The 19,756-nt window shown below is 45.8% G+C and overlaps 1 protein-coding gene and 1 pseudogene across 1 annotated transcript in view; one reads left to right on the plus strand and one right to left on the minus strand.

Annotated features, from left to right (window-relative positions):
- LOC109475187 (cytosolic beta-glucosidase-like) overlaps nt 1-12,153 on the minus strand; it is a 12,667-nt gene extending 514 nt beyond the window's left edge. The window contains exons 1-16 of the mRNA XM_019775766.1: nt 12,037-12,153; nt 8,659-8,718; nt 8,130-8,316; nt 7,390-7,487; nt 6,833-6,969; nt 6,525-6,592; nt 6,267-6,337; nt 5,994-6,101; nt 5,562-5,774; nt 5,030-5,221; nt 4,589-4,855; nt 3,963-4,182; nt 3,462-3,656; nt 3,175-3,319; nt 2,698-2,841; nt 2,013-2,209 (exon numbers count right to left, since the gene is read on the minus strand). Of these exons, the coding sequence (XP_019631325.1) occupies nt 2,122-2,209; nt 2,698-2,841; nt 3,175-3,319; nt 3,462-3,656; nt 3,963-4,182; nt 4,589-4,855; nt 5,030-5,221; nt 5,562-5,774; nt 5,994-6,101; nt 6,267-6,337; nt 6,525-6,592; nt 6,833-6,969; nt 7,390-7,487; nt 8,130-8,316 (2,133 nt within the window). The 5' untranslated portion in view covers nt 8,659-8,718; nt 12,037-12,153 and the 3' untranslated portion in view covers nt 2,013-2,121. The remainder of the gene's footprint in view (nt 1-2,012; nt 2,210-2,697; nt 2,842-3,174; nt 3,320-3,461; nt 3,657-3,962; nt 4,183-4,588; nt 4,856-5,029; nt 5,222-5,561; nt 5,775-5,993; nt 6,102-6,266; nt 6,338-6,524; nt 6,593-6,832; nt 6,970-7,389; nt 7,488-8,129; nt 8,317-8,658; nt 8,719-12,036) is intronic.
- Nucleotides 1-19,756, plus strand: part of LOC109475188 — a 37,395-nt pseudogene that overhangs the window by 15,838 nt on the left and 1,801 nt on the right.

The following is a 19,756-nucleotide window of genomic DNA, read 5'->3' on the forward strand; positions in this document are numbered from 1 at the left end:
AAAAAAATTTTCGATGGCCCTCCCCCACCCCAAAAAATTTTTCGATGGCCCTCCCCCATTTTTCGATGTCTCTTTATCCCTCCGTAAATTCCCAAATTAAGTACGCATCCCGATTAAAGGTACGCGCCCCCAATTTGGGGCTGATGGGAGCCGGAGACAAATATTCCCGTCTGAAATGGAAAAACTCTGATGGAAAAGTACGCACCCCTTCTAAGCACGGCCGGTACCTCTGGTCTTAAAGACAGTTCATCGTTCCAAACAAATTTAAAATTGCAGCTTTAAAATTGTTAAAAACTAGATTTATGCTGTGTACTGCGTGATTGTATGGTAACGTAGCGGGAAACGTTCCATGTTCGGGCTTGTTTTCACCGCCGGCCGCAGCCGACTTGCAAGACGTCACCACCGCATCGAAAGGTAAGGCAAGTGCGGCGAAACGTACAGCTTTGGATCCCGGAGAACGTTGGTGATCAAACAAGCAATGGTCAATAAAGATTCGTGAAAAAAGACCGTATTTCAATATTGACTTCATCGGTAGCGGGGGGTAGTTGAATGTTGATGTACAAGTACGTAGCTTTGCTGGGTTTTTTTTACTACATGTATACGAAATGCACCGAACACTTAAAATAGCACCCGCCCGATCAACCCATGGAGAGCAATTAATTAACGATCATCGAGGCGGAGAACTGGGCGGAGTATTCATGCTACTGTAGAGGTGCTGCCTTAAAATTTGCCACCCGTTACACTTCTAATGAATAAACACATGTGTTAATTATTTTGTACTCCGTAAAACTTATACACATGTAAGTACATTCTGTTCAGAGGAAAGAAAGATTTCCTTCCCGGGGCCCAGGTTCTGGAAACGGCTGTCCTCAGCGCTGCCACGGCCCTCTTTGTTCTTCAGCTGTAGGTGCACTTTGCCTGTCGGCGCGCTCAGCACCCCACCCACCGGCCTTTCATCAAAGACTACATTTTAAGATAACTCCGCCCATATCATTGTAGCTTGCCGAACAGTCGGGTGGGAGAGTACATCTAGCTGGCATTTTCACGTCGTACTGCACTGGCTGGTATAGTCCGCTACAAAGTAATTTCCCATGGCGTTTATCAAGATTTAAAAAGATTTGTGATACGAAATGAAACATGGATAACAATATCTGTCAACTGAACCTTTGAAACGGCATGGGGTAAAATCTTTGTCGAAGATTTCTGAGTTAAACTCAAGCCGGAAGTGCATTAGAACTGACCATCAGTCGAGGCACAACTGTTATTTTATCACGTTACGTTTTGTTTACGACGATCAAAAACTTCACGGCTTGCGGACCATTTCAAATATTACCGCTCATAAACCCTCTTACAATTTTATATGTACTTACGGGGGGTTATATTTTCGGCCGGAGTTCCACTGAGATCGGCGTCGGCTGGCTGGGGGACGGCCGGTCGGCATGACGGAGCGCCGGGCGTCATTGCTAGTGACCAACATTTTCTTACCGTGGGTGACTTGACTTCTTTTTTACCACAACTTGGTGTAAATATCGACGATAGTCAGAGGAATTATGTTCATATTTGAAGATCAACTTTATTTCCACTCGTCAATATTCTTATCTAAACATGCTATGGACGATCGATGTCGTTCCAAGTTCCCCGTGCCGGTGTTCCGCTATATATATCCCTGGGTCGTCCACGGATTTGTCGGGGGAAAACCTCAAATAAACCTCAAAAACCTCGCACCCCGACTTTGGCGACGGCCCGAGACACTTTTGGGATTTGGAAAAGTTTTAAAAGTGCGTACTATATTTCGAATTTACGGCGTATTTCTTGTAATTCGGTACTACGCGACGCCATATTTTGGAAAACTTTTTCAGTGGCCCTCCCCCCAAGGCTGATTTTTTTTCGATGGCCCTCCCCTCGGTTAAGATATTTTTTCGATGGCCTCCCCCCGGGCCAAAAAAGTTTTCAATGGCCCTCCCCTCCAGTGCACCAGCCCTCCCCCCCGGTAAATATCGTACAGTCCCTAAAGAAGTACGGAGATGAGAAGGCACACAGAAGCACACACTTAAATCATGTAGTTTGATCAACAAAGAAGTTCACACGTTGTCCGCGGTGGGTCGGTCTGTGGTTTGCTGCTCACACGTTGTTCATGACCTTGTCCTTGTACGCAGCTCCGACACGGACTCCGGGCAGGAAGTAGTCGACTGTTGGGTCGGCAACAGTTCTGGAGTGAAACACATAATAACACAATAGTCATGTACATGTACTGCATTAATATATGAAGCTGCTTCGTCTAGTTCACCATCAAATTCCTAAAAAAAGATATTATTAAGCACTTCGTATATCAGTCATCAATCACCTTGTATTGATGGCCTTTACAAAATCGGGCATGTTTTATTTAGACCATGTACGTCAGAATGCAGTTCTGGAGTGAAAACTCTTAACAACCCTTACAACAACCAAACAAGGAAACCGCTTGTACGCTTGGAAAACGTGACAAGATGACTATTCACATCTCGCTATAGCACTTTTTATACAAAAAATAGCCATGTTTAAATCATATCAAACATCTTATATTGATGGCCTTTAAAAATCTAGAAAGTTTTCGACGGCTTTTGAGTAACTCTAAAGCCTAATCCTAAAACTCCAGTTCTCAGATATGGCATCTACCATTTCAAATGGCAGCGGCGCGGGGACGCGCTACGCTGTTACCTGTGCTCTTCCGCCTGATTGACAGCCCCCTCATAAGGCTCCTGGGTAAGGCACCACTCCCACAGGTCCTGAGCGGTCTGTGTGTGCGGTGCGCCCAGCGGGTAGCCGTTGTTAGTTGTGATCTCCCGGTATGTAGCCACGGAGCTGGATAGGAACGGGAAATGAGTTAAAGAAACGATGGTTCCAGAGGAAAGTGTTCTGAGGTGATGTAGGATACTTACGAAAGGTATAGAAAGAAAAGACAACATACACGCACACACACACACACACACACACACACACACACACACACACACACACACACACACACACACACACACACACACACACACACACACAATGCACTCACACACATACACACGTACACACACGCACGCGTACACACACGTACGCACACACACGCGCGTACACACGTGCACACACTAGTTATTCAGCCTGGGAAGTTTGTTACATCCATCAGTCGAAGAAAAGTCTCACCCCTTTGGAATCCTAGTACGAGTTGGTGTGGAGAAGTTGGTGTAGAAGAGTCCAAAGTGCTCGTGGATTCCAGAAGCCCATTCCACATTGTCCATCAGCGTCCATGCGAAGAATCCTTGGTGGTCGACCCCGTCCAGTTCAATCGCTATTCAGAAAATGGAAGGACAGGCAGGTATGAGTAGCATGTTCTGATAACTGCTTGTGTGATAATCGGCGTAAAAACAAAGGACAATACTATTAGATATTTGTGATTGCGCTAACTTATTTTCTGACAACAAAACACCAACCTTTTACCACCTCGTTAGCGTACAGCATGTAGTAGCATTGCCTCCAGACGTCGTCAAACTTCGGTGGGTGAAACGTGGCCTCGGAGATGCCGGTCTCCGTAAGGTAGAACGGCCCGTCGTTCTGGTATGTACGCCTGAAATAGTCCAGTTGTTTGCGGACTGCCCACGGTGTTACTCGCAGGAAGATCATCTCACCTGGGGAAAGATGTAATCTGCTGTGTTCACTGACCAAACCCACCAAGGCAATTGCCATCTCAATGTTAAAACCGAACCTTCTACAACGTTAACACATGGATAGTGCTCTAGACAACTAACAGTAGTGCCATTTTCCAATAAAAAAGAGGTTTCTAGGTCTTTTAGTTGCGAGCAATATTCCAAACCCGTGTCGGAACCCAACGCTCGTTTGCTGATTTTGCAAATGCCCTCCAGTTTGGCACGATTTTAGTCAGAAGCACGTTTGCAACGATTAAAAGACCCACCTAATATGACCAGCACTCTTACCTTTCGGCCAACTTGGGTCAACGGTCTCTTTGAAGCCCTTCAGGTCAGGAACCATCACAGACATCCAGTTGAACCAGCCAGTTTCGTCGACGTCCCCAGGGTCGTTGGAAGCGTAGATGAGACGAGCAGAGTACTGGTTCAGTCCCACGAAGTCAGCCGTACCGCGGTTAAAGCGAATCTCCTCCTCCGTGAAGACGGGCAGACGGGACACAGCACGGCCCTATGAAAAACAAAGGACAAGTAACCTATTATGGGTTGTTCGAAGACTTGCTTGGCTCTTTCCGTCTCGAAGACGGTCCACAGCTTCCGTCAGTTACTCTCCGCAGAGTCTGCCGGGCTACTATCGGCCGTACTAGTCATGAGAGGCACCGCGCAGCAAGAGCCGCGGAGAGCTCAAGAACATGACAGTCTTTAAAGCGCCTCGGTGCTTAATGCATTAAATGGCAGACGGGACCTTGGCCTTGCTAGTCTTCACTTTCTGTCTGGCAAGGCGAATCTATATTGGCAGCCTGTAACCATTGGCCTCCAGTAACCGCTCGGCGGCCAGTGGTTACAGGAGGCCAATGGATTCAGTCGGCTTTCCTTGTCCTAGAGAATCTGCTCGGAGATTATTAGAGAAACCTTACCTCCTCCTGACTGCTGGCACCAATCATGTCGATCATCCCCTGCGGGTAGTTCCCGTCTCCGTAGATCGGGTTCGCGAACCAGCCCATGACGAACTGTTGGTACAGGTCGGCGCCCAGAACGTCCTGTGGGTTGTTGGGGTCCCGGGGTTCGCTCCAAAGAGCCCCGATGACGATGCCGCACGCTCCCTGTTGGTCGGCCCGGAACTCCTCGTCGTACGTGTGGTAGGCGCGAGCGTGGGCGCGGATGACGTTGTGAGCTGCCTTGTACTGTCATTGGACGAGAACAGGACAACATGAAGTCCTGTACCTTTCCACCATAGCGAACTAATATACATATGTCATCTCCTTTAATTCTATAACATTACAACATTAAGCCAGATTCCTATCTATGTTCTGTATATCTATCTGTATATGTACATATATGTATATACCCTGACGTACCATTTCAGTCCTGTCGTTGTCCCAGATGCCTGGAGGAGCCCCGGCGATTCCGTACCCTCCCATGACGAAGGACCAGGGCTCGTTAAACGTTACCCAGTGCTTCACACGATCTCCGAACGCTTGGAAGCACACGCGGGCGTACTCGTTGAAGTCATCCACAATAGCGTCGTTGAGCCAGATGCCGTACTTATTCTATAGGATCAAAATACATGACAGACGGTTTATTGTCTGATAATTCCGTTACAACATCCAACTTTATACAATGAATCAATACAATTTGATAAGGGCACAATCTTAAAGTTTGCACATAAGTACATATTTACACAGGACCTGAGGGCCAATTTACACGGCGGCAATGACGATGGAAATCCAGAATGCGCCACACATAATTTGACAGTTTACATTACATGGTCATACGCACAACACGCGCCGTGCGTCAATCGTCGTGGGACAAATGATTTTTTTCGGCTCCGTGTAAACATACCCCTAGTCCTTTGTACATGTACCAAGGTATACAGGTATAATTACTTACGTCCAGTGCCTGAGGTCCATCCCAGTGGTACAGCGTAACGTACGGCGTCTTGCCCTGGATGAGCAGTTCGTTGATGAGGTTGTTGTAGTAGTCGATACCATCCTTGTTGATGCCGCCGGCCACAGTACCGTCCGGGAGGATACGGGTCCAGGAGATGGAGAATCGGTAGGAGTTCAGACCCAGCTCGTCGATTGTCTCAACATCTCGGGCAAACTGTGGCGGGATACATCTCAACATTAGTCATGAATACGCGCAATATTGACAAGGAAGATGGCAAATGTAAGTCTGAACAAGAAGGTGTTCTTGATATCCCCGAGTAACGCCTATTCGAAACAATTATGGGAAATAAATGTCATAAGATAGAATTATTTTGTTGCAGCAGAACGGTATTTACAATTTAGATTTATGATTGAGTTAATTAAAAGAACTTACATAGTCGTAGCTCTTGGTGGCTTCATCTCCCTCAAATGCCCCCAAACTGTGTGCGTAGTGGTCCCACATCGACTCTCCTTTTCCGTTACGGTTCCACGCTCCCTCAATCTGGAACAAACAGTAGCATTTTTAACGATAGTTTGCAAAAAAGGGCACCATAATCTGAAGGCCCTGAAGCCTTTTGGGCTTGGCATGCAAAGAGGGAAGTGACATGCACCAAACATTGGCTTAGACACATTATTGCATTGGCTGAGGTTTTTTTCTTCTAAATACCTGATAGGATGCTGTAGCAGTCGACCAGAGGTACCCTTCCGGCACGGTTCCAGGCCAGAAACTGTAGCGGGCTGTAGATAGAAGTAGAAGACAAACCCCGTTAATTTCCAGGTAGATTATCTGCACAATTCCTAGAATCCTTGTAGACTGCACACAATAATGTACCATTAGGCTTCTCCCCAGAGGCGTCGCAAAAAAAAACAGACCGCCAGCTTGCCGGTTAATTTCTCACTTCCCCGGTGAATAGAGTGCACTTACTCAGTTCTGCAATTGTCTCCGACTGTACACCCATCCAATAGCTGCTGCACCTCTTCACAACCGTCGCCCTGTAACGAAGATAACAATGAGCAGTGGATCATCGGTTGCAGAAAGTTTGTGGCGCCCCCCGTCTTTGTTGAGGGATGGTGGCAATGCCTCGATGTAGACAGCCTCTTGCAAATTTGGGTAAGTCCAATTCCTTGTGTTGGAAATTGCAGTTCAAACTTGCTTTATAATAACTTTGAACAACTTAGATGAACTTTGAAGACAGCTTCTTCTATCCGCAAAGACACAACATCGGTACTTACACGAAGTAGATTTCGCCCAGTTTCGTCTGTCCCTGCGGCATCTCCCACGTCAGCCTGATCTCGTTGGTTCGCAGCGGCCTGCGGTTGGTGATGCTGTCCCCCTGAGAGCTGCAGGTGATCCGCTTCAGGCCGGAACGCTACATGGAGGGAGGTGGGCATTGTAACGTTAAATTACTGTACCCATTTAAGTGTCACGAACATGCAAATGAGCCACTTTTGAATACATGTACCCATCTCGCATCGTGACCAGGTTACATACACACTCCTCCCGTGTTGCACATTAATTCCTAATGATATCCTACAGATATTGATACTGATACATACTATTATTCACACTACCTGAACCTGCGTCATCCTTATGCATCCTAGTTTACTCCTCTTCATCCTACCTGACTCTATCTAAGAGTTTGTGGCGTCCCTCGTCTTAACAGATTCAGTTAAGATGAATGGGAGTGGACAAGGATGATGTAGGTTCAGGTAGGATGAATGAGAGTGAACAAGGATGCATAAGGGTGATAGAGATTCAGCAGGCAGAAGGTAACGCTATAATTATGTACCTCAGATGGCGGGAGGAATGTGCCGACCGGCTCGGTACTGCCTGGCCGCCGGGCCTGCAGCAGGATGGACCGGAACTGCTCTCCTCCCGTCACACGAACTGCGGGCAAACACGATCAACCATTAATGATAAGGAGAACAACGGTTTAGGTGTATACGTATTTGCCGGACTGTGTGTTTGCATTTGTGTCGTATTTAGGTATTTGAATGCAGAAGAGCGTCAAGAATGACATCCACAACAACTTTCACATTTACATAATCTATGCATGGTGATGTTCGCCCTTAACTAATTTCATCCTTGACACTAAGAACCTCGCCATCATCTGCAGCGCGACTAAAAGCTTCGTTCCTAACAGCGCGGCTAAAAGCCTCGCTACCGACAGCGAGGCTAATAGCCTCGTTGCCTACAGTGAGGGTAAAATCCTCGTTACCGACAGCGCGGCTAAAACCCTCGTTACCTACGGTGCAGCTAAAATCCTCGTTATGTTGAGGTCTCATTTCCAGACCGGGGCCCGGCCGGCCAGCTTTCGGGAACGAAAAGTAAGTTATGAAAGACAAGAAAACACAAAACATTTTAATCATGAGTACTACTAGTATTCTTTATACGAATTGTTCAATTTTCCTTGATGCAAACAGTCCGGCCGGGCCCTGGTTTGGAAACGTTAACGACAGTGCAGCTGTCAGTCGAGTCACTATACATCTTCCCACATCTGATAACACAAAGAATAATGTTTCCACTGACCATTGAATCTATGGCGATCCTTGTCGTAGTCCAGAGCCACGCGGTAAGGGCTCGGTGTTGACTGAGGGGCGACCGTAGAGCGTGTGAGCGCCATCCCCGCACAGGCCGACTCGTCCGCGCCCTGCAGCCAACATGGCGTGGCGGAACACAGTCCGACCGACCAGACTAGCAGAACTAACCACTTCATCTGTAGGAAACGTGAAGTTCCTGTTATAAGCTTGCATTTTCTCGCTGTTAACATAAAAATTGTCGATGCCAAAATAGAATTCAAATATGTACAATAATAGAAAGTACAATTATGTAAAATGCAGCACTATAATGTATCAAACCGTGTCGTAGCATATTTATCAAAATCATAAAGATGTTGCGAATCGAATACCCAAGATTCGCGGTGACTTGACTAATAAGACTGGACTTAAAAACACGCTTGTAATGTATCGTGAGCGAAATACAAGTTTATCAGAATCCAAGAACTGAGTACTAACAAGTAGTATATTAGTTTGGCAGATTTTCTTGAATGTAACCGTACCTTAGCTCCAGTGAATGACCGTAGTTAAACCACTGTTTTGCTCGTGAAGTGCGCTGCTACCTACAGGAAACACAGCAAGTACAATCCAACAACTCAGTGTTTGATGCACAATCTTCACTAAGGGCCCGGTTACGGTCGTCGTAAATCGTCTTACGATTTAAATTTCAGAACATTTTCGAGCAGACTGTGACAGAATCAACCACCGAAAACGATCTAAGGTAGCCCTTTCGGTAGCAAGACAACTATCATACGACAATCGTACGACAATCATACGACGAACGTGACCGCGCCCTAAACGGCAAATGGAAGTCATTTGTGGAGCAGCCACACAAAAGTCAGCTGTCAAAAAAGGTTTGTGTGGCACACGAATGAGTCACACAAAAGTCAGCTGTCTTCAGTCAGCAAAGAAGTTATTCGGACGGGGGCAGTGGTCTTTCGGCTTCCTCATCTCAAGATGAAGGCCAAACGTGTTCTCAGAACATTGCCCACGTGTTCTTACAACGTGATCAACGTGATTTTACAACATTGCCCACGTGTTCTCAAAACATTGCCCACATGTTCTCAGAAAATGACCCGCGTGTTCTCACATCGTGGCCTACGTGTTTACAACGTGATCCACGTCTCCTCACATGTTTGTTTACATCATATACATGTTTACACATGCAAATTATTTGAAGAAATATGCAAATCATTGGTAGGTAAATCAACCAACCATCATCTGCTTTTTGCCTTCCACTATCTGGCTCTAACGTCACGGCGATGTTTGGTCAGTCTGGCGTTCGACTGCGCCACACGAAGGGTTTTTAATAATGCTTAACGATGAATTCGTGATAACAAATTGAGCGCTACGAGGAATTTTTTACGGTTTACGAAGAATTGCCCGACAACAATTAATGTTCAAATTAAGCGTCGGCTACGATTGACGGCGACTTGAAAATGAAATGGCTCGCTGGGCCTCGCGAGAATGGGGACACAGACATATCTAAATTGTTAGCTAGTATGGTACGCCTTAGGGCGATTATGCCGGCTTGCAGGGTACCATGACTTGCACGCAATATAGTATTACATACAAAAAGTACCAAAAATTAACTTAAAGCCTAATAAAAGTATGCGTAAGGGAAAAGAGGTATTTCTGAGCATACATTCCTACGTCGCGCCATTTAGTTGAAAATGTGAAAGCACGGTGCCTTGATTTTGGAAAAAAGTATATATCGGAAGAAGTAGGATTAAAGAGTACAGATTCGACGAAATAAACGAATTCTAGATCTCACCTATTAGTTGGTAGTCGATCAGTGCAATATAGCCCTTCCTAAATGTATGGTAACGCCAACGACTGACTCTTTTAGCGGGGTGCGCACGTAGCCTCGCAGTTTTCTTGTGCGTGTGCTGCCTGGCTAACCGACAGTGTTCCGGAGTGCGTTTCCTTGTCCACTGAACACGCGCACATTTATATGTACGGTTTTGTCGACGTGGCATTCCTTCTAGGTAAATAGACTAATCCCAACGCCACGCCCATTTCAGGTGAAACATAGCAATGTATGAATACATAAACACTTGACTAAGGTGGAGCCTCTACGTTAGTGTTTGAAGTGGTAATATTGCACAATGATGGACAGCCGGTTGGCCCAGCCCCCTGGATTTACCAGACTTACACGTGTCACGAGGATAAAGTCTCAATTACTTACTACTAAGGAATCATGCAATTTTCAGAATGTATTATGCAAGCTGATAGAGGGACCAAACCTGCACTGCATTACTTTTCCTAAAAGACCAAAGCAAGTCCAGGACAATAGATACAAAAACAATTTTGAAAACTCATTTCCAATCTCATGTTCAATTCCCCCACGGAGGATGAAAGTCAAACAGCGCCAATTGGAACATCCAGAAATATAAGCAGAATTATTTTTCATGTAAGTAATCATCATTCTGACTTATGATTATCTATTGCACATTTATCTTAGAAAAAAGTTGTTGTGAGTTACGATATGGAAATGCTCAGTACCTATCTTACGTACATATGGTTACCAATGCATTGCATCAGCCTTGGGAATTCTTTCTACCCAACGACGTAGCATAGTTGTTATCAAGTCTAAGATACTTCAGCATTTTATTAGCATTGCCTTCTGAGCACTTCTACCATGGTGTTGGAACGCACCAAACAGTTTATGAACACAAGGACGTTTGACTCTGTCTATGATAAATATACTACTTCTGAGTGAGTGAAAAATAAAAGGTATAATTTCATCTGCAATACAAACAATATCATTCAGTCCATTTTTAACGTGGTGGTAGGCTGAATTGAGTAGTAATTAAATAACGGGAATGACGCACAATTTTAACTATTGTAAACACAGAGGCCCCAGAGGTTAAGCTTGAACTCCACATTTCGTGTGAACTGACTGCTTTGAAGTAGCTCAAATGTAAATATTAGCTATATGCCGAAGTCATAGTTCTATTGAGTTCGTGCACACGTACGGGCGTCTTTTATCACAAAGAAACGTGAAGAATCCGAACCTCTTTATTAGAGCTATTGTAGTTAGATAAGTATCAGTAGTCCTGTTTGTACTACAAATGTATTATACCTTATCATCTGTTCAAGTGTACTTAGCCAGATAGGGCATGAATGTACAATAAATATTATAGATTTATTTTATCAGGGGACGGGCATTCACGTGAAATCGTTTGGCAGTTTTATTTGATAAAATTCTTTAATTAAGACGACATTAAACCAATAGTCAAACCTGATACTAATCGATTTTCATGTAATAGCCTTTGAGACACCTTTAGTTTCAAACTTTTCTTATCATCTTCTTTTTTCTCACACCCACCCGTGAAAAATGTTCCCTAACATCAGAAGAGTGTTATTTTACGTCTAAATTAAGTATCTAGAGTTCAAGTAAACGAGAGAGAGAAAAATATCCGTGTGCCATTTTCCGTTAGGCGTAGCGAGCTAATATAATTCACCGTTCGCTAACCGTAGCTTGCTGTTTTAATTCAACCTTTAACTTAATTGTTGTCGGGTAGCATGCGTTATTCCATGTTTCATGTTATTTCTTATCCTTAATTCATCGTTAAGCTTTATTGAAAAATCATTCCTATCGTGTAGTCAAACGTCAGATTGCACAAAAGTCACAACGGAGCGCTTAAGGTCCGCAGACCAGTTTTTCCAGGAACCCCATTGATACAAAAGAATATTCCGACGAAGTCGTTTTCAAAGGCAAAGCCTTACGCGAAAACCCTTTACCGTTAAGCGTTGCGGGCCTGCCTAAAGTTACTGTTAAGTGTTGTTATAATGTATATAGTATTCCAAATGCAGAGCGTCTCAGGGTTCAAGCACATGTTTTTTTTTTTCTGAATAAATGAAGGAGTAACACAAACCTTTGCAGGATGACTAGAAGTTCCTTCCTCTGTCGTGTTGGGTGGGGACTGTTGGGTCTTGGCTGTCCCCTGTCCGGCTGTGTCCCCAAGTGTGCAACCCGGTCTACTCAACACGCTATATATACCTTATTTTGTGGACGTTAGTTTGCATATCCGGCATTCGTTACTAAGGATAATAATAGTGTTTCCAGTCATCAGGTAAACAGTGGTGGCACGCCGCTGTCTTCTTACGCAATTCTTTCCTTGATTAATCGACAACACTTTATTACAACTTGTTGTCTTTACATGGCTTTGAACCTCCGCCTCTGGAATTTGTCATGAACCTTCAGCTGGAATTTGCCATGTTTGCCATGGCTACACAAAAATATTGGCTTTTTATCAAAATATATATACGTGCCTGCACATGTAATAGCTCGCCCAAAAATAAACTAGAGACACTGGTGTAAACTGTGCCCTAAGCTTAAATGGAGAAGGGTCGTGCGGCGCAGCAGAGTGCTCGACTCGGAACCAAGAGGTCCCGGGCTCGAGTCCTGACAAGCCACCGATCTTGTGCCCTTGGGAAAGGCACTTAACACGACTTTCCTCACTTCGCTCAGGTGAAAATGAGTATTGTATTGTCCCCTGTGTTGGTGGCGGCATTAATATAAGTTGAAAAAACTTGAGTGTGCCGTCACCACGTCTTGTGACTACAAATGGAGAAGAGCCAGACCTCAAGCAAGTTAAAGAACCCACCACACTTTATGGCATGTTCATACCCCTTCCTTCTCACATTGGGTTAGTGTTACTCACTCTCAATCTCTGTCTAAATATCTTTACACGCCGATTTTTGTCCGACAAATATAACGGAATTTTTGTAGCCTCCTTTGCATACCAAAAACTGGGGGTTTGGGGGGGGGGGGGTTCTTAAGGGTCTTTGGGAGCTTTTATGTGCTATTTTCTGGTTACATATAGACAACATAGCCGGTCTGGTTGAATTACCCCCGTTTGTAAAACTGGGCTAATCGGAAAACAGCCGAAGACCACCAAACCACCAGTTCTATAAGCCTGCTACGGAGGCTACGAAATTCCGTCAAATGACGGGAAAACGGACACTAGTTAGACTCATTGATGAGTCTAGCTTGAGCTTGTCTAGAGCATTGATGTCTCTGACTTAGCTAGTGAGATAAATAACCCGGACTTAAGTCAGACTGTCTAGACGTGGTCTAATGGCCTTGAACTAAAGCAAATTTGTTTTAAAAAATCCAAATTTATCGCCATGTCTTTTCGCTCATAGCAACGAGTAAACAATAAGTGTGTGTTCAATGATAACGTATGTTGATTGGCACTAAATAGGGATTCAGGCATGATGGATTTATGTAAAGAAAGATAAAGCTCGTTCTGTTATGTTGTTTCCCTTCGGTTGCTTGTTTCTAATAAATGACGCTTTGGTCGTTCGCTGCATTCTGCTAGTGTGACATTTATGTGACATCTTTAGTTTCAAACTTGTTAATTTCTTTTAAAAGTCTTGTTTAAAGTTAAGGCTTTTGTTCCAACACAAGGGATTGTTCTCAACTAGTCGAAAGACTGGTCTAAAGCTCCTATTGAGAACACTATTTTAAACATGAAAACTACGAGAAAACTACCAACAACACAAATGAAGTATTATGATTGTCATAACTTTCTTACTCATTTCCTTTTTTCTCACAGTCACATTAGTTTTGTTGTCTGCAGTGGATTTGACCCAGAACGGAATAACCTACGTACCCACAAAAATATCAAAACAGAATAATTTTGTACCATTTCTTAAAACAACAGGTATACACGGAAATTAATTACCAAACAGGATTTTACCGTAATTCCTTTTAGCAATTTGTTAGATAACATTCTCAACCTTGGTCATAAACACCGTAGTAACGTAACAATGTCAATTTCATTCCGTCTATTTTTCAGAGAGCTGACGCACACTGTAACAGACTGGCAAATATTAGACTATCGGAGGTCAAGTCGTACAAACCTCGCGTGAGCGAACTTCATATAGAGACGCCGCATTGTAAATATTGGCCTTTACATACAAGATCAATGGTATACAAAATTGTGCAGGTGAGCTCAAGGGTGCTAAGAGTCGTTTAATCAAAAAAGTATTGACTGGTCACGAGATTAAGTCAGGAGGCATGCGTATTGCCCACACCTTGCCTCCCGAACCTTCGAACGCGACCTTGACACGTGCACTGGCATAGCCGCACACAGACACTCATCTCTGATCAGTCTTCAGCTTGAAGCTTGAGTGATAGAATTTTGTGTTGTGTGCAATGTGATAAAGTAACATGTCACATAAGTCATATCTTATTATATATAGCATGTTATATATCTTAACTCTTTATTGTCAACAGTTCAAAACTATATGTTCCGCTCTATGTTGGCTTTGGCAGTGCACATGCATGTTCGGCTGAGGAACAGTGGCATTGACCTTGACTTTTAGACTTGAGTCGTTCTGGAGTCTGAAGTTTAAGGTGAGGGACGCTAGCCTTCTTTCCGAGCATGCCCATTGGTGTGAAGATCGGGTGTGTGGTAGTGTGTGTATCTGTGTTAGGAGTGTCTGTCAGCGTGTGTGAGTGCTTGCGCGCGCGTGTGTGTGTGTGCGCGCACGCTTGTGTGGTCACTGTGTATGTGGTCCATGTGGTGTGTGTCTGTATGTATGGTGTGTGAGTGTTTGTGTCTGTGTGTTTGCAGGTACTTGAATATGAATGACCATACGGTCAAATTATTGCCGGTCTCTATATTATATATGGTCTCCCGGCACACGTGGAAGAAGTGAGCCCACCCACGTACATGTAGATACCGGGGGCATAACCACAAAATTCTGCAACGTTACGTTGACCATGTGATCCCATATTATCCCTCAAATCCATTATATATATTGAAACCTTTAAAACGGGGCACCAAGAGACACAGCTTGAAAGAATACCGAGTAGCGTAGCAATTAGTGTTTTTCCTTGTTTTCACATTTGGATAAGGGCCTCCGTACGCGAGTGTACCAGAGAACATAGATCCAACTGTCCTCTAGCCTGGGCGCCATCCTCCGTAGTTTTCTACCACGGAGCCGGTAGCCAGCGACATCAGGGAGCGGGCGAAAACTACGGAGGATGGCACGCAGGCTAACTGTCCTCCTCATCTCTCGCTAAACCTGCCGATGAGGTATCTGTTCGCGTCCCTCTCCTTGTCCAACTCCGTCAGGGCGAGTCTCCTCCCGGAGGTCTCCCGGGTGAGCCGGACCCGGTAGTAGGAGATGACGGCCGCCATGATCAGTATAAGGGGGAGAGCTATGAGCCCAGAGAACACCACGGCCAGCGCCGACTGGAGCCACGTACCTCCTAGCACCTCGTCCCGAAAGCGGTGAAAAGCACCGATAGGCGGTTCTGTGCCGAACGGGCCACAGCCGGGCTCCCTCCCGGCAAGGTTGATATAGTTCGCGTCGGAGACGAGAAAAGATACAGGGAGGCAGAGAACGATTAAGACCGCTGCTAACAGCCACATGTAGAACTGACTGTTGCCTGACTCCCTCCAGCGGCACACAGGGGGACTGCAGGTTCTTGTGACGACGAAGTAGAGCGTGAGGAAACTCAGCGTGGTGGAGAGGGCGCCGATCAGCGGCAGGACAGGGCACGCCAGAGTTCCCACCAGGATCAGCGCCTGTCTGCAAGAACAATGAATTAAGATCAACAGAAACCTGCTAGCCTGGAACCCATCCCTATGATCTTTTTGTCGGTTCTAGGAGTCACGGATAACAGACATACACATTTTCTCCAGAGTAAAGTGAGGAAATTGGTGCAAAGTGCCTTTCCCAAGATAGGTGACATGGCACAAGATAGGTGGCATTGCAGGATTCAAACTCGGGATCTCTCGGTTACGCTACATAACCCCACATGATTTGGTTTGGTTCCCTACCTGTGAGTGACGGACAGCACGACTTTGTGCACCCGTAGCTGCTGTCTCCGTCCTGTCCAGTAGAACACCATGAGGTAGTGCAGCAGCGTCACCAGAGAGTTCCCCAGCGTGTCCAGCACCACTAACTTGTACAGCTCCTGTCCGAGAAACGTGCCGGGACACGTCGTGCTCGCTTCGGACTGGTTCACCTGGAAAACACAGGAAGGACACAATTTATACAGAAGGGGCTGTTTAGCCTCTAGCTGAAAAGAGTAGGAATTGGCCAAATAGACAAACAGGCCAGGGAAGTTGGCCAGCGTTAAGTGTTTCAGGAAGCGACTGGAAAGAATAGACGGGAGCGGACCAACTCCCCTGGCATATCTTCTGTCTATTTGTCCAATTTCTACTCTTTTCAGCCGCTTACCTGGTAGAGGCTAGGAGCTATTGTTGCGTGTTTTCTTGTCTGGAAGTTAATGGTTGTGTAATGTAAATTATTACTTGAGTATCTCGTTCTGAATATTACCTCAGTGTATAGTGAGAAGAGTAGCGCCATGAGGTTGGTGAGGCGGAAGACGAAAACCCTCCCGATCGTGACGTACAGCTCTGTCTTGTGGCTGGAGTAGCGCTCAAAGCGGGGCAGGAGTGGGACCAGGGCAGGCACCAGCGCGTTGACGACCATGAAGATAATCGTGATACCGAAAGTTTCGACAAAACTACGCAAAGAACCCGGCATGGCGGCGGCTAAAACGTCCAGCGTCTCTGCTCGATACAAGACGGGGAGTAGAATCATGGCCGACCCGCCTCCGATCAGCACCAAGGTCAGAAACCAGGCAAGCAGACGTCGGGTAAAGATATTGAGTTTGTCCTTGCGCGTTCGGTTCACCGTCTGTTCCTTGTTCTTTGTATCGGTGAGAAGATCTCGAAAAGATCCGGCGATCGTCTGATGTAAATTGTCCACCGCGTCTGGTGATGTCAGGGAATACTCCCATGACGTCATCAGCAGACGACTGAAGGCGCAGTGAGAGTCCGACAATGCGCTGTTTCCAGCTGCGATGGCGCGAAGAACGAGAAACAGCGTACCGAAGTAGGTGAGGAAAATCATCAAGAGATAGGCAAGATCCAGGGGGTACGGGTCTGTAGATGTGTCGTAGTTCCCGTAGAACATCAGAACTTCTGACATGGCGGCCTTGGCTGTGAATAAAGTGTCCAAAGTGAAGTCCGAAGTGAGGGAAGTGGAGTCGAACGCAGAAGCCATGGGGATGACGACAAAGCAGCACCACATGGCGGAAAGGAACAGATTCAACAGAAAAATCCACCTCATGAAGATGAAAACGGACACCACACCCGACCCGAACCTCGCCTTGACTTTCTTGATCTGCGGGAGGAACACAGGAATCTCCACTCCCTTCGACTTGACGTGGCGGCACCAGGTGGAAACATTGTGCCACAGAAGGCGACACGTTCCCATCTTAGCCCGGGGGTTGCGGACGAACGCAGGTCGCTTGTGGCTGTCCATTTGCTCCAAGATCCACATGTCTCTGACAGGACGCGGCCCCACGTCATCTTCGTCAGTTTCAGAGCTGTAGATAGTCACTGCTGCCGCCTTCTCTCTCCTGTGCGTGTCTTCTCCTCGGTTCAGATCCCAGGTAAACCTCCGAGCTGTGCCGGTCTGGGAGCGGTGTTCTTGTCGCGCCCTGTCCGCTTCGGTTTCGTCAAAGTCGAAGTTGGACATACGAGATGAGAGTAAGTTCACCTGTACTCCCCTGTTCATGGTTGATCAGTTGGGATTAGAAGAAAATGCAGTCGGCTGCGAATTTTCCAGAGAAGCTATTGGTCGCAGAATCTGGCGTCAACGGCACAGATAGTTGTGGCACACAGATGTTACATGGAGCGGCAGTAACATTATTTGCTAACTAGTTGACTTGGCGAAACACAAGTTACTATATCAAACCGCCATAGCTTCCCATAGACATGAACAATGATTTTGTCGTGTTCGCAGGATTCTAGAATGTAGCTCGTAGAACCAGTTCCACGCGTTCTATTCTAGAGAACAGGATTCTATAGCTATTTGCGTTACGTCACTGTATGTGAAGTGCACAAGCATTTTCAATTTGAGAGATAACGCGTTACCGGTACAAAAACGAAAGTCCTATAAACCTTATAAAAACACACGCGTCAAAAATAAGCCATAGTCTAAACCCCTGCTTGGAGAGTATGTTCATTTAGGCCGAGACTGCCTTTGGACTTTGGACAAACTAAACAAACCAGCCAGGTAAACAGTTGAGGCTATTAGTTCCAGCAAGAAGCAACTTTGCCTGAAGGAAACTAGGTCAGTAAGATGGCCGCCGCGATGGTGAAGGCAACACATCTACAGCGCTTCATTCTGAGTTGGTCTTTCCTTCAAACAACATCCAAACGTCAGTTTGTTAGTACACACAGCAAAGTGATCCAGCTTGGGACTGTGCACGAATCCATCAAAGTAATTGGTAAAGTTAGATAAAACTTTTACGAAAACTGATAACTTTAACGTTAAGGTTTAAGGTTTAACTTCTAGTCTAATGTTACAACAGTTGAGACGTACGGTTCTCTAAAACTTATAGTTTACCTTGTACCTTGTACCTTGGTCCCTTACAGTTTACCAGTTTTAAAATTCGCTAACTCAAAAATCTACCTTGGGGGTATCTCCGTAGAGGCGATAAGATCTTTAATAGATAGACGTGGGCTAGAAATCTGGTATGTAGCGTTACATGTATGTCTCAACCTTGGTTGAGGACAAGGTCGGGGTAATAATTAAAGTTCTGCATGTGAGACAGGGCCCGGGGCTTATCATAATGGCGGTGGTAAGGGCAACACGTTTACAGCTCTTCATTTTGAGTAGATCTTGTTGGTCTTTACTTCAGACGCCGACATGCACACGTCAGTTCGTCACCACACAGAGGACGACGTTTCAGCTTGCTGAAACACAGATCGACTGGAACGCTGAAGCAGTGAACTCCGCCCCGCAGATACGAGGCAGAGCCATGCTCCCCGGGTCAGAAAGCCCCAACTTTCCCGAGTTCCTCTCGCCCCCTAGAGCTGGCGACGCCCCTCGAGTTTTCGTTCCGACGCCGGCGGGGAGAGTCAGCACCGCCACTCCCGAAGCCTGCGCCGCCGAGGTTCGAAAAGTCGTCCACGATTTGATGAAAAGGCAAGGCGAAGGAGCCGTGCTGTTCCGCGGCCTGCCGCTGTCCACGACACGGGATTTCTCCAGAGTTGTGAACAACCTGGGCCTGAGGATGGTCCGGAGGTACAGGGGCGGGATCGGGATCAGGCGGGAAACGGACGAGTCGGTCTACACGGCGAGCGACGAGCCGCCGGAATGGTGTATAGAGCCGCACAACGAGCTCGCGCAGACAACTTTCCTGAAAAGGTCATGATCATCTTTGTTCTCTTTCTCAAGCGTATCAGAAAGTTTGTACTGTAGTTTTCATGCCATCTTTTTTGTTTGTTTGTTTGTTTGTTTGTTTGTTTGTTTGTTTGTTGGACGTAAAGACCTCTCTTCACAACGACCTCAACCAATCAATCAACTTTCCTGAAAATGCATCGTAGCTCTGTTTCTAAGCGTGTCGTACTAGAATTGTATTCCATCTTGTTTTGTTTACCGTAAATGATATCCTATTTGTACGTATCTTTCTCTGGAAATGACAGCTTCCATTTTAGTCGTTTTTGTTGTCAGCTGGCACAAAGACGCAACGTGACTGACATGCGTAAAATCTATCAGTACCCCATTATACCTGCCACGATAACAGTAAGGTTTGATCATATGAGGGTATCTTCA

The sequence above is a fragment of the Branchiostoma belcheri genome, unplaced genomic scaffold (genome assembly GCF_001625305.1).
Source record: "Branchiostoma belcheri isolate BF01 breed outbred unplaced genomic scaffold, Haploidv18h27 scaffold33, whole genome shotgun sequence".
Classification (NCBI taxonomy): Eukaryota; Metazoa; Chordata; class Leptocardii; order Amphioxiformes; family Branchiostomatidae; genus Branchiostoma; species Branchiostoma belcheri.